The following is a 26,621-nucleotide window of genomic DNA, read 5'->3' as shown; positions in this document are numbered from 1 at the left end:
AAAAAGCTACCCTAAAGTCATAATTTAACAGTCCACGTTCCATCCTCCAATTTCTTTCTGCGTGGTTACTATTTTTTGTTACTGGTGTCTGTGAAGTTCCTTTGCAATGGTTCCCATTTATTTCTGTTATAACATCTTGCCTCATGTCAGGATTTACCTTCTATTCCAGCATTAATTTTCCCTTGAGTTCTTACAACAGTCTTGGATGAGTTGTCTCTATTACCAAACATTCCTTCTCTTCGCTCTACAACTTGGAACTGTTAAAATCATACATAGGATCAGTTTTTGCTATTATTGTTTGGATGTACTTTCTCTACCTTAACTCTAACTTCATTCCTCCAGGTTTTATTGATGTGTAACAAATCACCTCAAACAATAGCTGTTTTACTGTGCATATGGATTTTGTGTGTTAGGAATTCGGAAAGGCTACCTGTGGATGACTTTTCTTTGCTACAGAATGTCTGTGTCATTTGAGAATTGTTTAAGAGGCTGAGTGATTGGAGTGGCTGAGCCTTGAACCCTCTGGAGGTTTCTTCATTCATATTTCTGGTGCCTGGGCTAAACTGATCCTGAAGCTTGGACTATCATGAGAGTGACCTTATGGCTTGGGATTCTCACAGTTTGGCAGCTGGGTTCCTAGAGAGACATTTGGAGACATTGATTGACAAGAGGGAGGCCGAAGCTGCAAGGTGTCCTCTCATTGAGGCTCAGAAGTAATACTTCCACCATGTCTTTTGTTTCCAAACCAGCCAGGAAGCTGGCCTGGATTCAGTTTCCTGGGTGGGCATCTAAACTCTTACTTATCTCTTGGTGATGGAGTCCCAAGGTCTGAGAAAACCATGTGAGGTGGGGAGTAATTGTGTTATGGTCATGTCTGGAAATTATAATCTGCCACGGGGACCTATGTCTAATTCATGGTATTTCCTCTGTTTAGCTCAAAGAGTTTGAAATGCCCTGAGGTTTATTCGTTGTTGTCCTATGACCAGAAGCATTGCACTATCTGGGAATTTATTAGAAATACTGAATCTCTGACCACTGAATGAGAAATCTGCATTGTGACAAGATCTCCAGGTCTTTCATTTGCATTTTAAAGCTTGAGCAACACTTCTCTGTGGACAGGCACCCTAATGTGGGCCTTCCTTAGCCATCAGCAGGAGAGGGCAAACCAGCTTAAGGGAGAGTGGAGCTTGTCAATGAACTCCTATGTACAAACAGAATTTCCATATTTTCTGTCTGCCATTACTATTTTAACTCTGTTAATGTTGACTGTAATCTGGCTTATCTTTTAGGAATAATGACTATATTTTTAATATGTATCCTCAAAATGAATATGACAGTCTCAGGTTTAATAATTATTGATCAGATCACTAATATCCCTGAGGAAGGATTGGGACAGCCATGTACTTTAGTATGTATAATAATGTTAGTTTGAATAATTTGTAAGATAATAAAGTTAAGCCCTTTGGAGTTTTATATTTTCCTTAAACATTTCTTTCATTGTTGGAATTTGTGAAGCTTTGTATAACAGCTAGTAGTTGGCAGATATTTATTTTCTACTGAATGAAAGAATATGATTTTTTTAATATAGCTGTTAAATTTAAGATACCTTGAGTCATTCTGGAAACTCATAAAAACCTGAGAAATGTATGTAGTATTTATTATATCTGACTCGATGACTATTACGTATTTTAATAATTATCTTGACTTTAATTCATAGATTCCATTTATTCATGTTTCCTTTTGATTTAGTCATCTTAAAATTTCTTTCTGAGTAAGGAAATAAATATAGAAAACTTTGATTGGCACATTATTTTAAAGCCCTTTTTCTCAAACTGTAATTTCCCAACAACTTCTGTTTGAAGCACCAGCAGTGCTGGTTCAATTGCAGATTTCTAACGCCCATCCGCTTCTGAATCAGACTCTCTGGAGTTTGGAACATGGAAAACTCTCTGAGGTTGGGACCTAAATTCTATGACATGCTAAAGTTTGCTACCTACTTTCTTTAGGAGTTAATTCATATTAGTTTCATAATAATATTTCAGGTTATTGTGGTAATAAGTAGGTCTTGGGAGATTGGCAGGGGTGAAGATTTTCAAATTCATCTTTCCTAGGAGCTCTAATATTAGAATGTAATTTTAATAAAAGAATAATTGAATTGGAAGACATCTTAGAGAGTACCTGAGTCAAAGTCTCATAATTTTTGAGATGAAATAACTGTAGAAGTCATACTACTTAGTAGCAAAGCTGTAATAAGAAATCAGATCCTGTGTCAACCAAGCCAGTGTCCCTCCTTTACAAAGACTTGGCAGGTTCATCTTATCGTTAAATCTGGCAGTTAGGTATGTTAATGGCAAGATCATAAAGGAAGTGTATGCAACATTTAATCATAAAGAGATCTATTGATTATATTAATCAAATTAATGTTTGCATCTGTGATCCTATCTGGGCTTTATCTAGTTTAAGTCTAATTTTGGAGATTTTTCTTATAAACCTCATGACTCAGTAAAATTCTTAGGTAAATGCCTTATCATGAAAAATTCAACAGATATGCTAGGGGATTATTTATTCTCTTTATGTAAATGAGCCAAGGTTTTTATAAAATGAATAAAATATTTCAGATATCATTAATTTCATAAATGTTAAATAAGAAAAGGATTTACTAGAGATTTTTAATACTTTCTGAAAAGTAGTATAAAACCTCTTTCCCCCCTTCTCCAAATTCAATTCTCTTCACACGTTTCCTCCTTTTCTTCACTTCTTATGTCCCCTTCATTTCCCTCTGTAATTGTATAATCACAGTAAGTTTTGGTGGGCCATAGTATCCATAATTTGTTTTAGGTGTTCAGTTAACAAACTGACTTTTAAATGACAAAGGGTACTTAAAAGTGTTGCATAGTTTCAGTTTTTCAACTTTTTATTTCTTTCCACAAAAGAAAAAGATTAATTCCATTTTCTATACCTTAGCATTTTTTGCTATTTTACCTTTCTGTATAGAATTTTTGGAATAAACTTATTTTGACTATTGAGGCAAAATATACTAGGTATATAACATATTGGGGTGGATTTTTACTTGCAGTAAAGGAGAGAAGACATCCTCATGAGCTCACCCATCTCTGCCTCTCATTTGTGTTCTATCTTTCATTTTTGCTGACCATCTGAATTTTGAGCATAGACTTTGGTGGGATCAACTTTTCTTCTTTTTTCTTCTTTATTCCCTGTTTTTCCATCTCTTACTGTATCATCCAGCTTTAAGCTTCAGATTGATTGTCTTAACTCATTCACTGTGTCTCTTAAGGTATTGTAAAAGAGCGCTGGCCAATTCATGCCCGTGCCTTAGCTCTATTTCTCATGGTCTCATTTGCCAAGGGACAGAGAAGTGGACTTAGCCTCCACTATAATCAGTTCAGTAAAAAGGCAATTTCCACAGTTGTCTATGTCAGCAGCAGCAGAGGCTTGGAAAGAGTGCTTCACACTGAAGCGGAGAACATGGTAGAATTTCTTGGACTCTACTCTCTTATCTCAAGTGAGAAGTTCTTGCAATCTTCAGCTTGGTCGGTTTTCAGTTTCATTAGAATTGTAAATGGCAGTGATAACTTGGGGACTGGCCTGTGTGAGAAATACAGTGAGAAGGAAGTAGGACCATCCCACTAAAGGCTTCTGAAAATCGCCTCTGCTAACCCTTGACATTTGTTAGACTTGATCTGAAGAACTTGAAGATAATTCATTTGTATTGTTTTAAATCCTTACACTTGTGGTAATATATTACAACAACAATATAAATATAATGAAAGGGCTGATTCTTTTTTTCCAGCCAATTAACTTGGTTTTTAGGAGGAATTGAAGTAGAAAAAAGTAGAATATGAGACTTGTTTGATATTCTTATTTGGTTTGCTTTATGTTTTTTGAAGCAATAACAGGAAAAATGCTGCTTTGGTTCATTTTTGTCTTTTTTAATGATTAATGAAATTAATCAGCTTGCGTATGTGCATTTATTGATGTAGATGACTCCCTAGTGACATAGATTGAACATTCAAAATAAAATACATTTTATATATTTTACATTTGTGTATACATTGTACATTATGAATCACTAAGAAATTAAAGAAAAGCAATACTTAGGCTTATGAACTGTCACATGTTGCCTAGAATAATAATGAATTCTAGTATTTGTGCAATATTGGATAAAGATAAACATTATTAATAGTTTCATTCTATAATTTGCAAATTTTCAGAAAATTATGCTTTCTTATTTCAGATTAAACTATAATTTTTTTTTAAGTTTTAGCTTGAAGTAGAGGACATATAGTTCATCCAACAACTGTTCATCCTTTTAATATGACAAAGAATACGTGGCAGTTTATATGCATTCACATAATAATAAGAAATGGAAAAATAGAATAAGACTTCAAGAAGAGGAAATAAGAAAAAGAAAAATAAGAGCTAAGAGAAAGTTAATTCATGAGGATTCATGGTATGAGCTTGTCCTCAGGGAAGGGTCCAGATTTGACTCAGTTTTCTCACAGATACTGATTAATTATATAATATACAGTGCTTGTGACTGAAATGAACTGCTTTTTGGGAGAAGTGAAATTGTTTCTGTTACTAAAATGTATGAGATTTTTTTTCTTTTCTTCTTCTTTTTTTTTTTCCCCTGAATTCTCACAAGCAAACAGTGTGATGTTAAAGAGATCTCAACAACAGTGTCACTACAGTGACAAGATTCCCAGGGCTCTTCTTGTATAATCTCTCCTATTTATAAGTCAGTGTTTCAACACTTCAGTTTCATTGAGTAAAAACAATCCTCTAAGGTTCTCAAATAGCTGTGGCCGGTCTTTAAATGGAAATCTGCCTGGTAGTGAAGATTAGAAAGACCTAGAGGAATTAGTCTAGATCTATGGAAAACCCAGAAGCCTTCAGGAAATCTTCCTAAAATTTTATTTCTTGCAACCTATATTTTGATAAGACTCAGGCAGCTGAGGACTGAAGTTTATACTGTCTAATTAAGGGACTGAAATAGGGATGTCCAGTGTCACTAGGGTCTTGTTCATGCTAAACAAGTGCTCTACCAATGAACTACATGCTCCCTTGCTTTTTAGAGACAGTGTCTTGCTCAGTTGCCCAGTCTGACCTCAAACTTGTGACCCTCCCGCCTCAGCCACCTGAGTAGCTGGATCACAGATGTGTACCACCCACCACCATGCAGCAGTTTTTTTTTTTTTTTTAAGTTTCGTATTCCATCCATAATATATGCCTGCCTGAAGAGTGTGTTCACTCCCTTTATGGAGGGGATTCTGCAGATGTACATTTAGTGTTATCTACTTGCAAGGGATTATGTTAGGTGGTGCTACTGAGTAAAGAAAGCATCCAGAAGCATGGACAGAATCTTGAGTGAAATGCTGGCCAAACCCAAGTAAAAACCTGTTTTCAAATCAGATTTATATTTGGGTTCAGATGCCATCTTATTCAATATTTCTTAATTTCTAGGCACTGTTAACATGTATAATTATAATGTGAGGTTGACAGTGTTAAGTAGTATAAAGAAAGATAAAATGCCGGGATTTCAAAAGATATAAAAAGTACTTCTGGTTTTGGCATAAAGGAAGTGGAATGGCTTAGGAGATATTTTAACTACTCTGAATTTTCCTAAACTCTATCTGAATGCTTTCAATAGAAAAATGGAGTTTTTGGCTTATAAATACAGCTTCAAATCAGTACTACTTACTCTACTTTCCATCCCATTGCTACCATTTTCCCTTCCACAGTGTCTTCTCTATAGAAAATCTGGGGATACCATTGAAATGCCCCTTGCAAGTCAGGAGCAGTTGAGAAATTATCTTCATATAATACCATCTGTCCATTCTAATAATGATATAGGAATAAGACAATACGTTTGCTTGGCACACTGATAGGATAAGTGTTTGAGGAGCACATTGGAAGAGTAGTTACCAAGATGTTATTATACCATTAAGGTATGATGATAGTTTTTTTTGAATGTGATACTTGCAATTATTGTCTCTCACACACACTAATATAACATTATTTTGTTATCTTCTCCTTTTCTGTGTATTGACTTAGTATAAGACTATAACTAATTTATCATAAAATGATGAACATGGTAACTATGGAAGGCTTTGTGTCATAAAGGCCAATTTATAAAATATTACCTTGACATCATACATAAGTTTTAGCTGAGTTATATATTATTCATTTTGTGCATACTTCATGGAATGTAAAAAAGGCCTATCTAGTTCTGTTCTCCTTTCTTAATAGATTTGAAAACTGTAGTGAAACAACTTTTAGGTGTCACAATTAAAAATGGAGTGCTTTTGTGGTATAATTTTTTTTTTAGAATATCTGGCTTAGAATTTCCAAGGATACCTTAGTAATTTTTGAAAGAACATTTTAAAATGTCTTTAGACTGAGTTTTTTCATCATAAATCAAGATAAATACAATTTAATCTTTTCTTGGTAACTGATATTTATTATTATAACATAAAATTAGTCTTTTACATTTCTTGTAGGAGTAGTTTATGAAAAAAAAATTGTAGACATTATCTCATCTGAAACTCCCAATATCCCACACCCATTTTTCACATTTGCCATTTACACTCTGATGAGGATTAGGAGACCATCTAACCTAATATATTAAAAAGGGGTGTCAGTATAGCTATGAGCATCCTTCCTACTGAATTGAGAGTATGACCCATGGGATGATTTCTTCAGTCCTCAGAGGCTATCTGACTTAATTCTGGATTCTTGGCAGTCTTTGAGTTGAACAATAGAGCTTGGAAGAGTTGACCATATGGAAAGGGGAATTATGCAGCTGGCTTTTGAGCATAAATAATTGTTTTATAAATATCCCCTCCAAAATGCTGACTAGGAATCTATATGAAGAATTTAAATCAGATCTTTAAAAAATGTGCTTAATCCTGGTTTGAATAACAAGCATCTTCTTTAATAAATCAATGTTGAGACTGGGCACGGTGGTGCAGACCTTTAATCCCAACGACTTGGGAGGCTGAGGCAGGAGGATAAGTTCTAGGCCAGCCTCAGCAACTTACAGAGACCCTAAGCAACTTAGTGAAACCCTATCTCAAAATTAAAGAAAAAATTAAAGAGAGGGTGAGTGGGGATATAGTTCAGTGGTAAAGCACCTTTGGGTTATATCCCTGGTCCCACCCCCATACCCCCCAAAATAAAATAAAATCAGTGTTGGAGTTTGGAAAATAATAAGGGAAATATATATGTATTTCCCATATTGTTGCATGGAATAAGAATGGTAAGTGTGGAAGGTTTTGTGTTATAAAGGCCAATTTATAAAATATTACAACTTGATATCATACATAAGTGATATTAACGATCAATTAAAAATGATTGTGTATGTTTAAATAGAATCCCTTAGGAGCATATGTAATCTTATGTGTGAAATTTCTAAAACTTCCAAGTTATAATTTAAGTTATAATTTAAAAGTTTCTGGCAGCACTATTTATAATGTTAGTACTTAGAATGCCACGATCCTGCCTTTTTAAATTTTATACACATTGGGTTTTATTCCTGTAAGTAACTCCATTGTTTATATAATAAATATATCCTTTGAAATAAAACCAGGGGGACCTGAGGACAGAGTGTGAGTTATTTAATATTAGGGTGTGACAATGCATGGTCTTAGAACTTCCAAAAACATTTGTTGAGTGGGTGATGACCTACATGAATACCTTAGTGGATAAAAGAACCTTTAGTGTTAGTACTGAAGAGTTTCCCCTATTAAATATGCATGGGTCAGTCTTGTCTGAAGAAACAGGTACTTTTTAAATAGTCCTTCCAGTTTTGGTAACTACTGAGGGAGAAAAATCTTCCCAGTGTGGTGGGAAGAGCTACAGAAGCATCTACTTTTAATGGCTAAGAATATATTCTAGGATCGCAAAGGTGTGAATTTACCACCTGCTATTTCTATAACTCTGTAATATCCTTTTAGCCTCCACTACCCTGATTAATCATTTTTATCTAGTTTCTTCACAGTCTTCATACTTTGCATCTTCTTTACTGCATTTACTTTACTCTTGGTAAAACCCTATGCTGCTTAGGTACCCTGACACTCTTGTAGGTCCTTCTCCTCTCTCTCCCTGTTTCTTTTTATTCCACTTGTCCATGTCTTATATATTTTTCCCCATCCCTCTCAACTAGCAGGCACCTATCTACAGCCAGGTACTGTTCTACAACCTGGAATGTCACAATAGTGGATATGACAAAGCCCATGTCCACATAGAGCTTAGTGTTCCAAAAGATGACAGTCATTTAGTTAATGTCTTAAAGCAACAAAGACAAGACAGAATGAAGGGAAAGCTAAGCACGTCAGTTGGGGTAGTTCAGTGATTCTAGGCCCCATGGGGTGAAGCATAAAGAAGCAAGGTAGAGAGTTAGCATAAGCCAGAAAAGTGGACAGGGCCAAGCCATTTGAGGCCTTATAGGTTGTTGTTCAAAGCTGAGATTTTAGGAATTTTCTATGTGGTAATTTCCTAAGGATATGTGGGCATTTTCTAAGGTTTTCTATTGGCCTTCCCACAAATCTCTTTATGAACTGTTATTCTTCATTTCTTTTCCTTAATTTTAAATTAATGTAATTTGACAATGCATGAAAACAGAAAAGTTCATTTCTTTTAACAACTTTAGTTATTGCTTCTGAGAAGATACTTTTCAAATTCAGTGAATTTGTGGTTATGGGCATTTTTATGAATCACATTCCTGCATTTCTCCACTGATTGTTGGAACATTGCAACACTACTTCAGATGAACATGGTTAAAACCAAATGGCTTAACCACTTCTTCCTGCCGTCCTGCTTTCCCTTTCGCTTTTTCACTTTCCATAAAGAAAAGCATTATTTCCTAGTCACCCAACTTCAAAATTTAGGAGAGATCTTGGATTGCACCTTTGTCTTTTCCTTCCTCATTTTTTCTTTGTTCATTTAGAACTTATTCATTGAGGATATGGTTTGTGTGCCAGGTACTGTTTTAGACATTTGGGATACAAAGTGAACAAAATGGACCAAAAGTAATTCCAGACTAGAAGGGCAGGGGGTAGGGGACCGATGCTCAGTGAACAGTGAACTTGATAAGTTGTTATGCTGTCTGGAAGTTTAGAGGGACTACATGGGTGGAAACAGTAGAAGAGGAAAAAACCTGGTATACTGAGCTGGGGAAGCAGGTGGGTAGTAAGGTGTGCTTTTTTTGATAAGTTAAACATAACCAAGGACTTAGAAGAGGTTGTATGAGTTAGGCATGTATAGTCCCAGGAAGAGAGTTCTAAGTAAAGAGCCAGTGTAAAGGCCTTGAAGAGAGGAGGGACATGTCTGGGCACCCAAGGATCTGCAAGGAGCCCTTGTGGCTGGACAGGAGCTGGCAAGGGCAGAGTGAGAGGAGAGGGAGACCTGAAGGTGGAGGGCAGATATCCTCAAAGGAACTTGAAGGAATTCTGATTCCCAAACTGAGTGAGAAGGGTGGATGTCGAAGGGTCCTGAGTAAAGGAGTTTATTCTTTGAAAGGCACCTTTTTTATTTCCTGAAATCACACTAAAATTTGTCCCTTCTTTCTCTTTCCCCCTTTCTCTTCCCATTGCCACTTCTGTCACCTGGACTGTTATTTTGGCCTCTTGTTGTCTTGTCTTCCATCTGGTACTTAATTATCAGAAAACTGAACACAGACCCTTTTTCTAGGCTGTGTGATCATATTTTTTATTTTTCCTGGATTCTCCATTTCTACCTGTTAATATTAGCACTTAAGGCTATGGCTCCTCACATCCTTGTTCCCGGAGTGCCCCAATACTGTCACTCACTGTCCTCAGGTGTGCCATGAACTTTAGATGTCAGCTCCAGCTGAACTCTCTTACCTCATGTCACCAGCATAGTGAGCCTCCCAAATTTGGAAAACTATTGTTAAGTCTCTAAAAATTTTTCAGCCTCTCATTTATACCATTCATTCATGTAGTTTATCCATCAAGAATTTATTGAATACAAATTTTGTTCCAGCAATTGTGCTTCTGCTTAAGGATTCAAAGACTGATTAAGATGAACATGTTCATCTCAGGAGCTGAAAGTACTGAGAGGCTGAGAAGAATAATTATTAGGAAAGTGTGGCATGGTGGGAATGGGTCCTCTAAGCAGAATAAATAGCATTGCAAAGGTTTGGGGCTACAAGACACCTGAGACTATCAAAGACAAAACAGAACTGCAGTGGGGTTCTACATCTGGGGCCACATGAGTGCAGCCAGAGTACGCTTCTCAAGGCTGGTGGGCAGGGCCACATAATGCAGGACCTAGAAGGCTGTGGTAATGATTGTGGTTTTAAGGGCAATGGGAAGCAATTGAAGTGTTTTAAGCAAGAGAATGACATGAGCTTATTTGAGGTTGAGACTTCCATCTGTTCATCAAAATGTGTTTGCCTCTTCTCCCTGGGCATACAGCCAGATTACATTTCCTGGCCCTCTTCACAGTTGGCTGTGAGCCACGTAACTGTATCCTACCCAGGGAGTACAGAACTTGTAAATATCATGACTAGGACTGGCTCGTAAAAGTCTCCCATTGGCTTCCTCCTTTTTCCTGCTGAATGGGCAGACTTTGGACCCAAATGGAAATGGCAGAACCACTGTCAGACTGGACCCTCACATCTAAGTGGAGCAGGATCCAGCCCAGCTGACCGGATCCTGAGTCTTCATTTGAGCATGAAAGAAGAAGCCCTGATGTTTTGAGCCTGATGTGCTCAGCCCATTTGTTAATCACATCCTGGTTAGTCCAGATTGATATAATATTTGAAAGGTCAATCTTGGTGAAGACTGAGACTTGTCAACAATAGCAGTTGCCGACGTTAAAGTTTATTGCGATGTGTTCCATGGAAATTTTGGTTGAAATAGATACTATATAATTGTGGATAAAACATCATTATGTCTTACTGATATTCTGCTCTGTGTAGTGAGATTATGAAAGGGGGAAAATCTTACTGCATTTAATTCTCAACTCTAGTATCAGTATCACTCACTTTCTGAACTTTCCATAGCATACCCCATTGAATACCTTCAGGCATGTATTTTATTATACTAGATTTAATCAACTGGAGGGCAGATGAGCTATATCTTGTATTTCTTATTTTCTGTGATGTCTAGTGCAATACTTTTTTCATTAAGCTTTGCTTACAGTAATGAATAAGTACTGACTCTCAGATTTCTTACCAATTGAGTTATTGGAGGACATGTGCTAAATGTCTTAGTTTGTGTTGTTTTGCTATAGCAAAATACCTGACATTGGGTACTTTATAAAGGAAAGAGATTTATTTAGCTCTGGCATGATTCTAGTGTGCCTGGTTCATAGCATGGTAGAGAAGCAGAAAAAAAAAGGGAAATTACTGAGATCAGAGAGGGCCAAGCACATGGGGTACCTCACATTAAGAAAACAATCTGCTTTCTTAAGAACAACTTGATTCTCTGAAAACTACATTAACCCCCGGTCCCATTCCACTTCCAGTAGACTTTGCCTCTTAAAGACCCACGACTGCTAAATGCTGTAGTATTGGGAACCAAGCTTCCAGCATATGAGCCTCTGGAAAACATACTCAGACCCTATCTAAACCATAGCACCTGTCTCTTGCCTTACCACTGATACTGCCTCAACCTGACTTAAATATATTTTGCTTTCTTAGGGAGGTGTTTGATTTTATTAGATTTTGTTTTACCTGTGATCTAGGGGGGAATGTAACATCATGGGGCCTGAGAGTCGAGCTTTTGCGTAGAAGGTATGTAGAAGTGTTTTCAGAAGGCACACAGGCTCACTACTTTAAGGAGGTTGTGCATTGCTCAAAGCTGCTGTTTCAGTGGCGCTATTTCTACCCAGAGTCAGGAACTCATCTGGGAAAATTGATAGAAACTACAAAAAGTCTCAAAGTAGTGAGTTTGTTAACTCAAATGACAATGATGAGCATGTAACTAAGAAAGCATTAGTGGAAAAGAAGGGTGGGAGAAGAATGTAGAAGACTGCAAAACACAGCAACTGAGTGGATTTGGGGCCAAGAAAGGATTAGAATAATGATGAATAATGAAATTCCCATGCAGATTATTTTAGTCAGCTTTGTGTTGCTGTGACCAAAAGACCTGATAAGAACAACTTAAAGGAGGAAGGTTTCTTTTCGCTCATGGTTTCAGAGGTTGAGTCTATGGTTGGCTGACTCCATTGCTCTGGGTCCAAGGAAAAGCAGAACATCATGGTGAAAGGGCATGGTGGACAAAATCAGCTCAGGACACAGCAACTAGGAAGCAGAGAGAGCTCTGCTCACTAGGGACAAAGTCCAAACCCCAAAGGCATGTCCCCAGTGACTTGCCACCTTCAGCCAAACCCCACATGCCTAAATTACTACTTACTTAATCCATATCAGTGGGTTAATCCACTGATTGGGCTATAACCCAATCTAACCATTTCACCTACAAATATACAAACACTCCTACATTGTCTCATACGTGAGCTTTTGGGGAACTCCTCATATCTAAACCATAACATTTTGATGCTCATCAACTTAAAAAATTCAATTATGTATATCAGTAGATTTATAATCTTTAAGATAAAAGCCAATTAATTCTTCCTGCTAAAACAGAAACCGAACATTTTAGCGTTTTATTAACTTGTTCTATGTTTACTGTCTTTGTGTTTAGTATGGGTGTGTTTTTTGGACATTATTGACCCATTCATACTGAACAAGGGCAAAAACTATGAGAATTGAAATTGCTGTTAATAAGAGCCATAAAATTATGCCCATAATGATGAAGAGATTAAAATAGAACTTGTAAAGCATGAGAGAAATGGTGGAAATTGTATTTACAGTTGGAACAACACCCAACAGGGAAGAATTAATCATGTCACAGGTGAAAAGCACTGCATTTTACAGGGCAGTTGTAGGTAAAAAGAAATTAAACAAATGAGAAAAAAGACCCCACAAATATTGGAACGTGCCTTTGGAAGACCAGCATTATTTTTGAATGCCACTAACTCAGTCGGTTTTTTAAATGGAGTCCAGTAGTGGTTCAGAGGGTAGCACCAATATGGTGGAGAGCCTCAGCTATGTTTTCTCTTTATATGTACATGCATCAAGGCAGGTATAGAAGTGGCATATGGAGAAGCCATAACTTCCAAAAATGTCCCTGTGAGATGAACACAGGAGGAGCAGGAGCAGAGCACAGATGGTGGTAGAAGTGAGAATAGCAAGGAGGGGATAGATTTGTATGCAAAAGAAAAGATATAGGCTCAGTCTTTTTTATTTTTTGCTGGAAATATTTACTCTTTGATAAGGATGGTTACCTTTCATTTCTGTGTTGACACTATAATGACAGAGATATTAGTACAATAGTTAGAAGTGGTGAGAAACGCTTCCCTTGCCTATGTTCCATAAGAGTCTCTGGCCTCATATGTGAAAACACAGAATAAATTAGGAGCCTTAGGAAAAAAATCCTATGACTTAAAATCTGATATATCTTTTCAAAGTAAATTCCAATTTACATAGTAACACATTGCTTCCTTAGCTTTGTTTTCAAGTAAATGTGTTGATTTTTAAATTAACACTACAAGTTAATGAATGACTTTTAAAGTGTAAGTATTGGCTGCAACTTCTTGACTTTAATGTGGTTTTTGATATTTCAGGAAGAATACCTTTTACACAAAATCATCTGTTTTCAACTATAGCACTGGATATAGTTTTGTTGATTTCTGACTAATTAAAAAGATGAAGTAGGGTTGGGAAAATACAACCAATCAAGAGATGGAAGGAATGGGAGAGACGGATAGGTTTTTCAGTGTGAAAAAATGTGGCCGAAGAGGAAAAATATAATATGGGGTGTGTGTGTGTGTGTGTGTGTGTGTGTGTATGTAATCATGAAGATGGATTAAGGTAGTATAAATGTGAATTAACAAACATCCTTAACATGCATGGACAGCAGCTCCATGATAGGTTATTATGGGAAATTAGAGATGAGATGAAATTCCATAAGATTTCTTTTGTGAATAAAATAATATGTAGAATATATAAATATATTTCTTTTGCAGTCTGAGAAAATAGATACATAGAATGATTTTTCTTATTCTTATGTAAATTTTGTATTCTACCTTGTATGAATTTTTTTCATTTGTGTCATATTTGAATTTATACCTTAAGTGAATTACTGATACTTAATAGGTTAACCATTTTAAATTTATAGCCAAATGTGGAAAGAAAAAAATATAGTTTTCCCAAATTATATTCTTGCCATTTAAAAAGATATAATTGTGAGCCGAAAATGATAGATACTTATTTTTTTTTTAATTAACATTTTATGTTTTCTCTAGGCTGGAATGATAAAAAGTGAGAATGAAGAATATTTCATTGAGCCTTTGGAAAGAGGTAAGCAGATGGAAGAAGAAAAAGGAAGGATTCATGTTGTCTACAAGAGATCAGCAGTAGAGCGGGCGCCCATAGACATGTCCAAAGACTTCCATTACAGAGGTAGGCATCTCTGACTATACTTTATAATTAAACATTTTAAGATACAATGAAAATGACCCTCCCATCATCAGTCTAGAGAATATAATTGTCATGTACTCTTGTGTAATGTGAAGGTGGCAAAATAAATTTATATATCATGAAATATAACTTTTCTTTTTAAAATGCATGAGCATATTTGATGGATATTATTTTATTCCATTGTATTAGTATATCTCCAATATATTTTCATGATTACTTTTTAAAGTTTTATTTTAAAACGGTTTTAACTAACTTATGTTAAAATTTGAAAATATTTATGATTTCCAGAATTATCTAAGCTATGCATTATTAGTGTTATTTTTATAAGATCTTAAATGACATATAGTGGCACAACAGAGATCTGTGTTTTAAGACTACTGTGATAGCTACATTTGAAAGTAATTAAACTCTTTGACTTTATAGTTTGTTTTGCAAAACTTTGTACTACTAGAAGGAGAATTCTGTAGAATAGTAGAAATTTTTCTCAAAATAGGCTGGAGTCAATAAAGTGAACTATGGCACATGGAAATTTTCTATTTTTTTTACCTAATGAAATCTGAAAATAAGTCAACATTAAGAAGATTGTCTTATATGTTACTTATGGAAGTTTCCTTTGTGGAAAAGAAAGAAAACTTAGGAATTTACATTTTTTACCAAATTTATATTTCTTTTGCTTGCCCAACTTTCTGAATTCAGGAAATTTCCTTGAAGAACATATGAGGGATAGAGACAATTTTAATTAGAGCATTAATTTGGCTTACAGATTACCTTTTGCGATTTGCTATATAGTTATTAGTTTGATTTTCAAATACTACTGGCTTCCCTTCATCGGCTGCACTAATGGAATAGATCTTGTATGGTTGCCTTGAGCAGTATGTAATGTCCATCTTTATCCCCTTTATCCAGTAAAAGATCTTTAAAATGAATACAGCCTGAATATTTTTGAGAAATTTCTGTTTTGAAGAAAGAGAACTATGTTACTAAATGTAATGTTATGAAATATGTGCTTAACCTAAGTCACTCTGGTGAAACAGAACTGGAATGAGCTACACAGGCTCACTGTGAGTAATAATTGTGAAACCAGTTCGGACACTGTGGCTGTCCTCCTGTTGCTCCATCTGTCATAACTACAGGTCCACCAGGATGTACTCTATATCAATTCCTGAAGGCATCTATTTCTGTAAATATTAGTCCTGTTACTTTTTATTGCTGTGATATTTACAAAAGGGAGAAATTACCTTTTCTGTGAAATAAGGAAATCACAAGACATTATTTTAATACCTATTGTATTTTTAGATAATGGAATAGGGAAAATTTTATAGTCAAGATGTATAACTTTAAAAGGATAACATGGTATTAAGGAAAATTGGAACATTATTATAGGAAATTATTAAAAATATCAGTTCCAGTAGCATGAACATGTTCAGTTTATAGTAAGGGTTATTTGTAAGAATGCAGACACTAAAGACTTTTGTTCTTCAGTCATGAAAAGAGGATTGCCTTATGGTAACAGTTGGCCAAAGAGTAACACATTTTGGAAAGGTTTTTAATTTTCATTGGCCATGGGTCAAAATAAATGGAATTCCTTTGTTAACTCTCAGTTACCTTCAATCTTGAACCAAAATAGAGTCCCTCAATTCTCTTAAAATGTTCCAAGATGAACTTTAATGCAAACTTAATGGTTTTTATTTTATTACTTAAGAAATTTTAATTGAATTATGTTATGGGTAACATCAGTTTACCTTCTTTGAGAGTCTTAAACTGTAACCACCATATACATTAGAAATGTAACTTCTTGAGGGCAAATCCCACAGAAGTTCAAGTACTAAATTTCTCACATTCCTCTGTTTCAAGATGTTATTGTAGGAGACATATGAGTCTTCAGTGAGTTGTAGTAAGAGGAATGAGATACTTGAGCTAAGGCTTACCTAGAAAGAAATGCATTGAGAACCATGTCTTCATATTTTTTTTCTGACAGCAAGTCATCAGAAGAAATATTGATTATAAGCAAGCCATTCCTTACCCTGTGGGGTTTTGTTAGTGAGCCCCTATGTACTCTGTCATATTTTGCTAGTTATCATAGTAATTGCCTGGCTATATTTCTTGCTTTGACAGTAAAGCTGCTACGAAGTACCATAGATTTAGTTGTTTACTTTGTTGTGAATGTTCTAAGTTAAAACAGATTAGGAACTGAATTGGATAAGTAGAGGGGATGGAGTGATGGAGCCATATTGAACAGAGATTGAAATAAATACTGAAATTATGAAGGTTTTGTGATGGAGAAGACCTCGAGGGTATGGCCAGGGGAAGAGGAGAAGTAATCAAAGATCACTCAGAATTCTAACCTGTAGTACTTGAGAATTTTCTTTCTAGAATTAAGGTATATAAAAACAGCAACAGAAATAGATTTGTTGGAAGCTGACAGGTGGGTATGATTTTAGAATAAACTTGACGATCTATTGGATCAGCAAGCAAATTGAAAAATGCATAATGTATTTTCGTAATCCTGTCCAGGGGCTTTACATGAATGACCTTGAATACCTTACGTACGTTGGTAGTAGGGATGAGTAGAGATTAGCTTGGGAGGCAGGTGTCAGGTATTGCCTTGCAGGTGCTTGGAATGTCTCTGCTTGACTTTCTGTGCTCTTGTTCCCAACTGTGTCACAGCATCTGAAGGTGCACATGGCAAAGTATTGGAGGTACATGAAAGGCATTTGTTACTTACCACTATAGGTGAGGAGGAAACTATGCCCTAAGAAACAAAAGTAATACTAGAATTCTAATACTAGATTCATAAAGTTCACCTCTGCTATTTAAAAAATTGGTATTTTTACCACACTCAGGAACCCTATGCTCTTGATCTTGGTCAGATGCAAACATGTATTTTCATTCCCTATCTCCTAAAAATATTCATCTGAGTCTCTAATAAAAGTCACAGCTTTGAACCTGATGATAGAAAGTATGATGTGTTTCAGCAAGAGAAAAAAACCTCAACCAATTCAATATATAGCAGATTTCTCTTTCCTTGACTCTTAAAAGGAAAGCTTTTAAGAGTCTTTTGAGCTGTATTCTTTTGAGCTGTGCAAAAAAATTGAAGAGCTGTTTAGAAATACACTGAAGTCAACTAGTAAAAATCAGAGATGCAGTGCTCTGCTTTTGTAGAATTACTGTTTCCAAAATGAGATCTAAAGCACTTTTACATCGGACAGTGAAAATCCTGGTCAGTATAGAGCCGACAGGTGTTCATTACATGAGCATAATCAGTGTCTGGCACCATCTTTTAGTTAGACAACAAACATAAACTTGTCTAGTTCAACACAGTGGGAGAGTTTACCTTGCTTTCTTCTCTGATGTCTGCTGTAGGGTTATGGAAATCACATCCATTTTTGGCATTTTCAATTTGGACAAAATTATTTCCTACTTGGCTCTTATTTTTGAAATTTTAATTGGTAACAACATAGATTCATAAAGTTCACTTCCACTATTAAATCAATCATTTGTCTAAAACTCAAATAAAAAAAAATATACCGCTGACCATCTCTCAAGAATGCTTACATTGTCGTCATTAAGAAGCTCACGTTAGGCTGTCTGCTTTGGGGGGAGGCGAGACTGTACTAGCATGACATCATTCAGCTTTTCATATTTTTTATTTAATCCCTAGGCCCTTCAGCTTCTCCCCTCAAATTACAAACTATTCATTCACCAGAAGCTTTGTGTTAAAGTAATTTTTGTAATTACTTCCTACCAGCAGGAAACAAGGAATAGTAAGCCTTTATCTCCCGGCTTCCTTTCAGCATTTTCGTTTTCCTGCAGGAACCCAAGTGCTTGCGTGGCTGGTATGGTTGTCATGGTGCTGTGAAGGAGTGTCTTTGTCCCAGGTGGGAAACATGGAAAAGTCAGAAATGATTTAGGAGTTGCTCCTGGTTGCTGGGGAATGGAACCATGAAAGAAGAACCATAATTATGGGAAGAGTGTTTTATTTTAGTGATGCTGGAGGGCCTAGGTGCAGAGTCTTTCTCTGAGTGCACAGATATGTCCCTAGATTCTCTAATCCTTCATGCTGGGAAGTCCTTATGATCTGTGCCCTAATCAAATAGAACCTTTGGTAGGCTTTGCAAACCTCCATGAAAAAATATCAAAGAATAGAACTCAATTTTAGTAAATGTTTTAGTAAGTTAAGGCATGGAACATAATATTTCTACAATATTAAGATGTCAAAAAGCAACTGTTCTTTTAGTTAGGTGTTAAGTTATAAATCATTTATAGCTGCATCAGTTTATCATCTAATCTAAGGGTCAGTCATGTGTCAAGGCTACTTCTGTTGGGTTCATAATGAAGTCCTAATAATATGTATGGAATTTATTTTCAGATTTATTTAGTATATTTCACAGTCTCTGGGTATTTATAACAATGATTGACAAAAATGATGGCTCTGTGGAGATTGATTATTACATTATTAGTCATGAAACAGAGTGATAGTAAAAGGGTTTTCAGATGTGAAACATAAAGGATATTTATTTTCTTTTATTAAAATACCTATGATGGGCTGAAACTGTGGTAGAGTGCTTGCCTAGCATGTGTGAGGTACTGGGTTCAATCTCTACACCACATAAAAATATAAGTAAATGAAAAAAGGTATTGTGTCCATCTACAACTAAAACATATGTGTGTATATATGTATGTATATATATATGTGTGTGTGTGTATATATATAAATATATATACATACATATGTAAATAAAATACCTATTGGGCCTATTCTATCCCCATATGAATAAGCTCAGTTAAAGAACCTTATTGTGAAGCCTATAGGCAAGGATTAATGTGTTACAAATGTAATTCGACATATTTTCCCACTAAAAAAATTGAATATAGAAATATACAAATCATAGTGAAACATCATGGCTCTGGATCACTTTTTGTTATTGATATGGCATTAATTGAGGTGGAGAATTGGAAGGTTTTAGATATATCTGAGTGACTAAAAATTGTAGGCAGTGAATTTATGTTAGGGTAGAAAGCTAATTTAGGTAATTTGAACCAGCTCTTGATTCATAAATAAAATGATTGCCTATTCAGAAGCAACTATATCAATTTATTGATTCATGAGGGAGTAGTTCATACCAAGAAAAGGCTTTATAATTTTTTAAAATGTATTTGCTGTGTGTGGATAGAAAAATATATCAACTATCAAAATATACATTTAATATTTAGTTTCACGCGTGACAACTGCTTTTGCTTAGGAGGAATATGTTCTATTTTTAGTAGAATACATTTTATAAAGTATATTTTGCCTCTGCCTGTGCCAAGTGTGTCTGCCTAAACACATTTTAAGCCAGTACTGGTTTTCTCTCTAAAAACAATGATTCTTAAACTTTCATGTTAGTAAGTGGAAATCAATTGTGTAAGGAAAGCAAATATTTTTGGAGGTTTAATAACCTGTTCTTTCACCATTTCAATTTTTAACATGTGATTGCTATTTTTTTTCTTTTTTACTCTCTGGTTTTTTAAGACCTTTTATATAAGAAAGGAGAGGCAGTGTGGGTGCAGCTGGAACAAGCACTAGTAAGGAGGCCTTCTCTTTCTCCTTTCTCCTCAGTACAGTGGCTCCAGAGCTGGCCTCACATCCATATCCTCATGGATAGCATTCCTCTAACGTGTCCTTTCTTTGGCCATCTAAAGGCATCAAACTTAGGGAGACTGGAACACCTCCCCCACTCCAGTTTTCCTAAGGTACAACTTTCCATCAGGTCCTACCTCCTTTTTCGGTTGGCCAGCACCCTGGGCCACACACATATTTCTTCCTCTCTTTCTTTAGCATCTCCTTTCACTTGCATCCCTGATGCCCTCATGGCCTGAGGAAATGCCTCAAGCAGACAGCTGGGGAGGGCCAGGCTCTTAGTTGGGGGCCCTGTGGTGGTGAAGGGAGCAGGTGCAGCTCTAGGGCTTCTGTCTTTGTTCTGAGGTATCATCACCCACAGGGCCTTGGTCATAATGACCAACGGCCACATTAACAGTCACTGAGCTTCATCACTCAAGGGCAGGGACCACATCTTTATCTTTGAGTCCTTACATGAAACCTGCCAGCTATGTCACTTTTTAGCATCTTTCTAAGCATTTGAAAAATATTTATAAATCTGAATTAGGCACTTGTGCAGTTTTTTCATCTTTGAAAACCATTGTAACTATTTACAATGTAAACATGTATTAACTTGTTCAATGCCTTTGCCTAGAGATTTTTGTTCATTATTTCAGATTATAAAGCATTTTAAGATCTTGTATATATTCTTTTTTTTTTTTTTTTTTTGATACTGGGGATTGAACTCAAGGATACTCAACCACTGAGCCACATCCCCAGTCCAATTTTGAATTTTATTAGAAACAGGGTCTCACTGAGTTCCTTAGCACCTTGCTGTTGCTGAGGCTGGCTTTGAATTTGAGATCCTCCTGCCTCAGCCTCCTGAGCCCCTGGGATTATAGGCATATGCCACTGTGCCAGCAAGATTTTGTGTGTGTGTGTGTGTGTGTGTGTGTATTATATATACATATAATTCACATACAATACACACACATTTATATATATATATATATATATATATATATATATATATATATTTTTTTTTTTTTTAAAGGGATATCTTTAATTCTAAGTATTTTTCATTCAATTCCTGTGGAAGGTTTTGTTTCTCTCCAATGAGCTTTATAAATTACTGTGTACTCTTTGTTAAGTTCATGTGGAACTAAAACTTGTTAAGTTCAGTTCTTTGTTTCAACACTTTCGCAGGTTTTATTTTCATGTTTCCAAGTTTTTTGGGTCTTATCCCATGTATTACAAGAATAAAACTACCATCCAGACCCCTTTTGGTAATACATGATAAAAACAGAATATATTATGTTCTGTACTGTGATATCTTTCCTGATAAAATGCCACTGAACACTCTTCAGGTAAAAAGAAATTAGGAGATTAGAACCATCTAATTGATTTCCAGTTTTGAATGACATGTACATAAAGCCAATGTGTGGATCTGATGCAGATATGCATTATTTTTCTTTATTAAATGAGGTTGGGCTTGGCAGTCCTAAGGAAAATCACTGCCCGATATCCCAGATGGGCCACCTTATCAATGTTTAAAAGAGGTAGAATTAAGTTAATCAGGCTGGAATGTGTTGTTTTTGACTCTTTCAACATTTTTTTCTGGTCTTTGGTGACCCAATATTTGAAAAGTCAGCAGAAGGTTTGCATGGTTCATGTAGGGTTGCCATCATCTAGGTTCCCCTGTGTACTTTTTTTGTGACTTGCCAGTGTTCTTTTCTTAAATTTATGGAAGATTTGTTCTAAAATATTTTTGGCTCAGACTTATACAGATCATTGATGAACATTTCTGGTATGTATTGGGATTATTTTTATAGATTAGTCATTTGAAGCAAGGACATTAAACAAATAATTATTATAGGAATCATTCGAATTTCTTACTCTGAATCAAAGCTTCATCATTTACGAACTTTTCATCTTTCCTAGTTATATGGCTCCAGTTATATATTATGTGTGCAACACAGTATTGTTAACTACAGGTACAATGTATCTGTAGAACTTAGTTACATTACATCACTGAGATTTTATGCTGAATAGTATCTACCACCAACTCCTGGTAACCACCATTCTACTTGCTACTTTTATGTGTTTTTGACTATTACTGATAATTAAAATAAGTGGACTCATGTAGTATCTGTCCTTTTATAGGTTTGTTTAACTTAGCATAATGTCCTTAAGGTTTGTTTCTGAAGATAGCAGGATTTCCTTCTTTTTAAAGGTAGTAATCTTCCATTGTATGTATATACTACATTTTCTTTACCCATTCACTTGTCAGTGAACATTTGTTCCCACATCTTGGCTATTGTGAATAATGCTGAAGTGAACATGAGGTTGCAATCATTTCTTTGAGATACTGATTTCAATTCTTTTGGATATCTACCTAGCAATGGGATTTATGGATCTAGTGGTAGTTCTAGTTTAAATTTTTTGAGGCAACTCTGCACTGTTTTCCTTAAAGGCCCTACCTGTTTATGTTCCCACGGTGTGTGCAAAGGTTCCATTTTCTTTCTTTCTTCTTCTTCTTTTTTTTTTTTTAACACTTACTGTTGTTTGTGGTGTGTGTGTGTGTGTGTGTGTGTGTGTGTGTATTTGATAATAGCTATATTAGAAGTCCATTATGATATCTCCTAGGGGTTCTGATGGGCATTTTCCTCGTGATTAATGACATTGATCCTCTTCCCATATACCTGTTGGTTATTTTCTTTTTAGAAAAGACTATTTAATTCCTTTGCGATTTCTTTAATATGGCTATTTGGGGATTTTTGCTGTTGAGTTAAGGGAGTTCTCTCTATCATGTATATTTTGAATATTAGCCTGTTATCAAATAAATAGTTTACAAATATTGTTCCATATGTTGACTTTGCACCCTATTTTTTGTTCCTTTGTTGTCCAAAAGCTTTTTAATTTAGTATAGTCTCACTTATCCCCATTTGCTTTTGTTGCCAGAGCTTTTGGCATTCTATCTAAGAAACTATTGCCAAGACCAAAGTCCTGAAGCTTTTGCTTGTTTTCTTTTAGGAGTTTTATAACTTCATATCTATGCTTTAGTCTTATTCCATTTTGAATCACTTTTTGTGTTTGGTGTAAGGGTCCAGTTTCATCCTCTGTGTGTGGATATTTAACATTTGTTGAATAGATTATCTTCTCCCTATTACGTTTTTTGGCACCCTTATGGAAAACCATTTGACCATATATATGCATTGATGCATTTCCAGGCTCTTATTCTGTTCCATTGATCTGTATTCTGTTTTTATACTAGATACTTACTGTTTTAATTACTGTATCTTTATAACCTATTTTAAAATCGGGTAGTGTGATATTTCCAGCTTTGTTTCTATCCCTCTTCCCCACTCCATCTATTTAGATCCTTGTGGTATCATAGGAACATGAAGGTTTCTTTTTTCTATTTTTGTTAAAAATGACATTGGGATTTTGAAATGGATTTCACAGAATACATAGATTATTATTTTGAATAGTATGTACATTTTAACAATATTAAATCTTTCAATGCATGAACACAGGATATCTGTCCACTTGTGTCTTCTTTATTCTTGAGGTAATAATTGGATTATCCAGTAGTCTCCTTACTGTCCTTTTTCTCCTCCACTCAAGTCCTCCCAGCCAGTCAGCCAGTGGTTGGGAACGGTCAATAAGTAGGTCTTTTCTGCATAAAGACAGGGAGGAATGAATATTATATTTTCCAAATTTCATCCCCATTGCAAAGTTATTTTTATGTTCAATGTGGCTATAACTTCATACTGTTGTAGTTATAGAAACCATATGTATTAAAGGATTGTTGAAAGGGCTCATTAGAATATTTTTCTATTTTTTCCTTTTGTCCATGTAATTTGGGATAAAGATAGATGCCAACAGTAGCAAAGAAAAAAATATGGTTACCAATGTATTTAATGTTAGAAAAAAAATCTTCATTTTCAAAACTTAAGCACCTTTATTACCTTATTTTTTAACCTAAAATGCATCACAGATGTGCTGTTGCTGTCTTTAAGTCACTAGAGGAACCTTGGATTTTTCAGTTTCTCAAGCTTGTATGTCTAAAATAAAATTTTAATCTTACCTCTTATTTTCTAACTAGTATATGGAAATATAGAGTTTTATCCCATATTACACAGAATTTTATATATGATTAAAAGAGTAATCAATTTTTCCTTGAGAAATAGAAAAATTATGTTTTATTAATGATATAAAAATTACTGAGAGATGTTATGCAAATCAGAGAAGATAGAGTATTAATGCAGTCATCCTGAGGTCCTATACTTACTTTTGCAGATTTGCTTAACTTTTGTCCAGAGGTAGAATAATGGGGTTGAAAGTGACAGAAGTTCTGTGTCCATGCCTCTTTCAGTACAAATAGGGAGGTCATCTGTTTTAGTCTTCTTCAGGTCTTGGTAATAACAAAAGAAAATTAGGTCCAATCATGATGGAATTTCTTTTTTTAAAAAATTATTTTAATTAGGTATATATGACAGCAGAATTAATTTTGGTTCATTGTACAAATTTTACATTTCTGTGGTTGTACACGATGTAGCATCGCACCATATGTGCAGTCATACGTATACCTAGGGTAATGATGTCCATCTCATTCCACCATCTTTCCCATCCCCTATTCACACTCCCCACCTCACCCTCCCCTTTGCCCCATCAAAGTTGCTTCATTTTTCCCATGTCCTCCCCATTATCGATCAGCATCCACTTATCAAAGAGAACATTCAGCCTTTGGTTTTTGAGGATTGGCTTACTTCACTTAGCATGATATTCTTCAACTCCATCCATTTACCTGCAAATGCCATAATTTTATTCTCTTTTAATGCTGAGTAATATTCCATTGTGTATATATACTAGTTTCTTTATCCATTTATCTATTGAAGGGCATATAGTTTAGCTATTGTGAATTGAGCTGCTACAAACTTTGAGGTGGCTATGTTACTATAGCATGCTGGTTTTAAGTCCTTTGTGTAAAGATAAGGAGTTGGATAGCTGGGTCAATGGTGGTTCTATTCTCAATTTTCTAAGGAATCTCCATACTGCTTTCCAGATTGGTTGCACCAATTTGCATTCCCACCAGCAATGAATGAGTGTGCCTTTCCCCGCCCCACATTCTCGCCAACATTTATTATTGTCTGTATTCTTGATAACTGCCATCTGACTCATGTGAGATGAAATCTTAGAGTATTTTAATTTGCATTTCTCTAATTAGATGTTGAATTAGAGATGTTGAACATCTTTTCATATATTTGTTGATAGAATGTATATCTTCTGAGAAGTGTCTGTTCAATTCCTTAACCCATTTATTGTTTGGTTGTTTGGTTTTTTGGTGTTAAGTTTTTTGATTTTTTTTTTATATATATCCTGGAGATTAGTGCTCTGTCTGAGGGCATGTGGCAAAAATTTGTTCCCAAAATGTAGGCTCTCTCTTCACCTCATTGTCTCTTTCTTTTCCTGAGAAGAAGCTTTTTAGTTTGAGTCCATCCCATTTATTAATTCTTGATTTTATTTCTTGCACATTAGGAGTCTTGTTAAGGAAGTCAGGGCCTAATCTGACGTGATGAAGATTTGGGCCTATATTTTCCTCTATTAGGCTCTGGGTCTCTGATCTAATTCCTAGGTCCTTTATCCACTTTGAGTTTGTGCATGGTGAGAGAGAGGGGTTTAGTTTCATTTTGCTACATATGGATTTCCAGTTCTCCCAGCGCTGTTTGTTGAAGAGGCTATCTTTTCTCCAATGTCTAGTATGAGATAACTGTATTTATGTGGGTTTGTCTCTGTATCTTCTATTTTGTACCATTGGTACAACCATCTTTGATCTATTGTTTTGGCTCCTTTTTTTGTCATTGAGTAGTGATTTTTTTTTAATATTTGGTTTTATCCTACGTAGTTTCCAAAGTGGGACCCTTTTTTACAGCCTTAGGTATCATCTCTACTGAATATCCATGTTTTTGGAATGAAGTTTGGAGTCAAACAGACCTGGGTTCACAGAGAAATTCTGCTGCTGATTACTTTGTAATCTTAGGGATTTGGGATAATTCCTCTAGATACCTTTGCCTCAGGTATAAAACAAAAATTATGCCCACCCCAAGATGCTGTTGCACAATGTGTAGTACTCAACAAAGATGGACAAACAACTCACGTCTTTTCTTTTTTTCTGTGTTACCACTTTTTTCTTGTGTTATATCTTTTTTTTCATGTTTGTATGAGAAAAGCCCATATGTTCCACATTATAAGAGATTCTCTATAATTATTTTAAAAATATACTCCCAGAGGTTATATACGGTGATATGTATCTTAGAAAAGTCTGTCTTCCATCCATATCGACTATAGAATAAAAGGCGAGAGAATGGAGGAGAAAACACCGAGTAACCCAGGCAAGAGGTGATGTGAGCATTAAATGGTATCAACTCCAGAGTGAACAGAGGAGTGGAATTGACTCAGCATAATTTAAGAAGCAGAGCAGAATACTTTTATAGGTCCACTTTTTTCATGATA

General features: G+C 35.4%; 1 protein-coding gene across 1 annotated transcript in view; it reads left to right on the top strand.

The window, feature by feature from the left end:
• Positions 1-26,621, top strand: part of Adamts3 (ADAM metallopeptidase with thrombospondin type 1 motif 3) — a 239,151-nt gene that overhangs the window by 111,173 nt on the left and 101,357 nt on the right. The window contains exon 4 of the mRNA XM_027950884.2: positions 14,353-14,509. Coding sequence (XP_027806685.2) covers positions 14,353-14,509 — 157 coding nt within the window. The remainder of the gene's footprint in view (positions 1-14,352; positions 14,510-26,621) is intronic.

The sequence above is a fragment of the Marmota flaviventris genome, chromosome 7, assembly GCF_047511675.1.
Source record: "Marmota flaviventris isolate mMarFla1 chromosome 7, mMarFla1.hap1, whole genome shotgun sequence".
NCBI classification, from domain to species: Eukaryota; Metazoa; Chordata; class Mammalia; order Rodentia; family Sciuridae; genus Marmota; species Marmota flaviventris.
The sequence above is the reverse complement of the archived record's forward strand: the minus strand, read 5'-3'. Positions and strand labels throughout refer to the sequence as shown.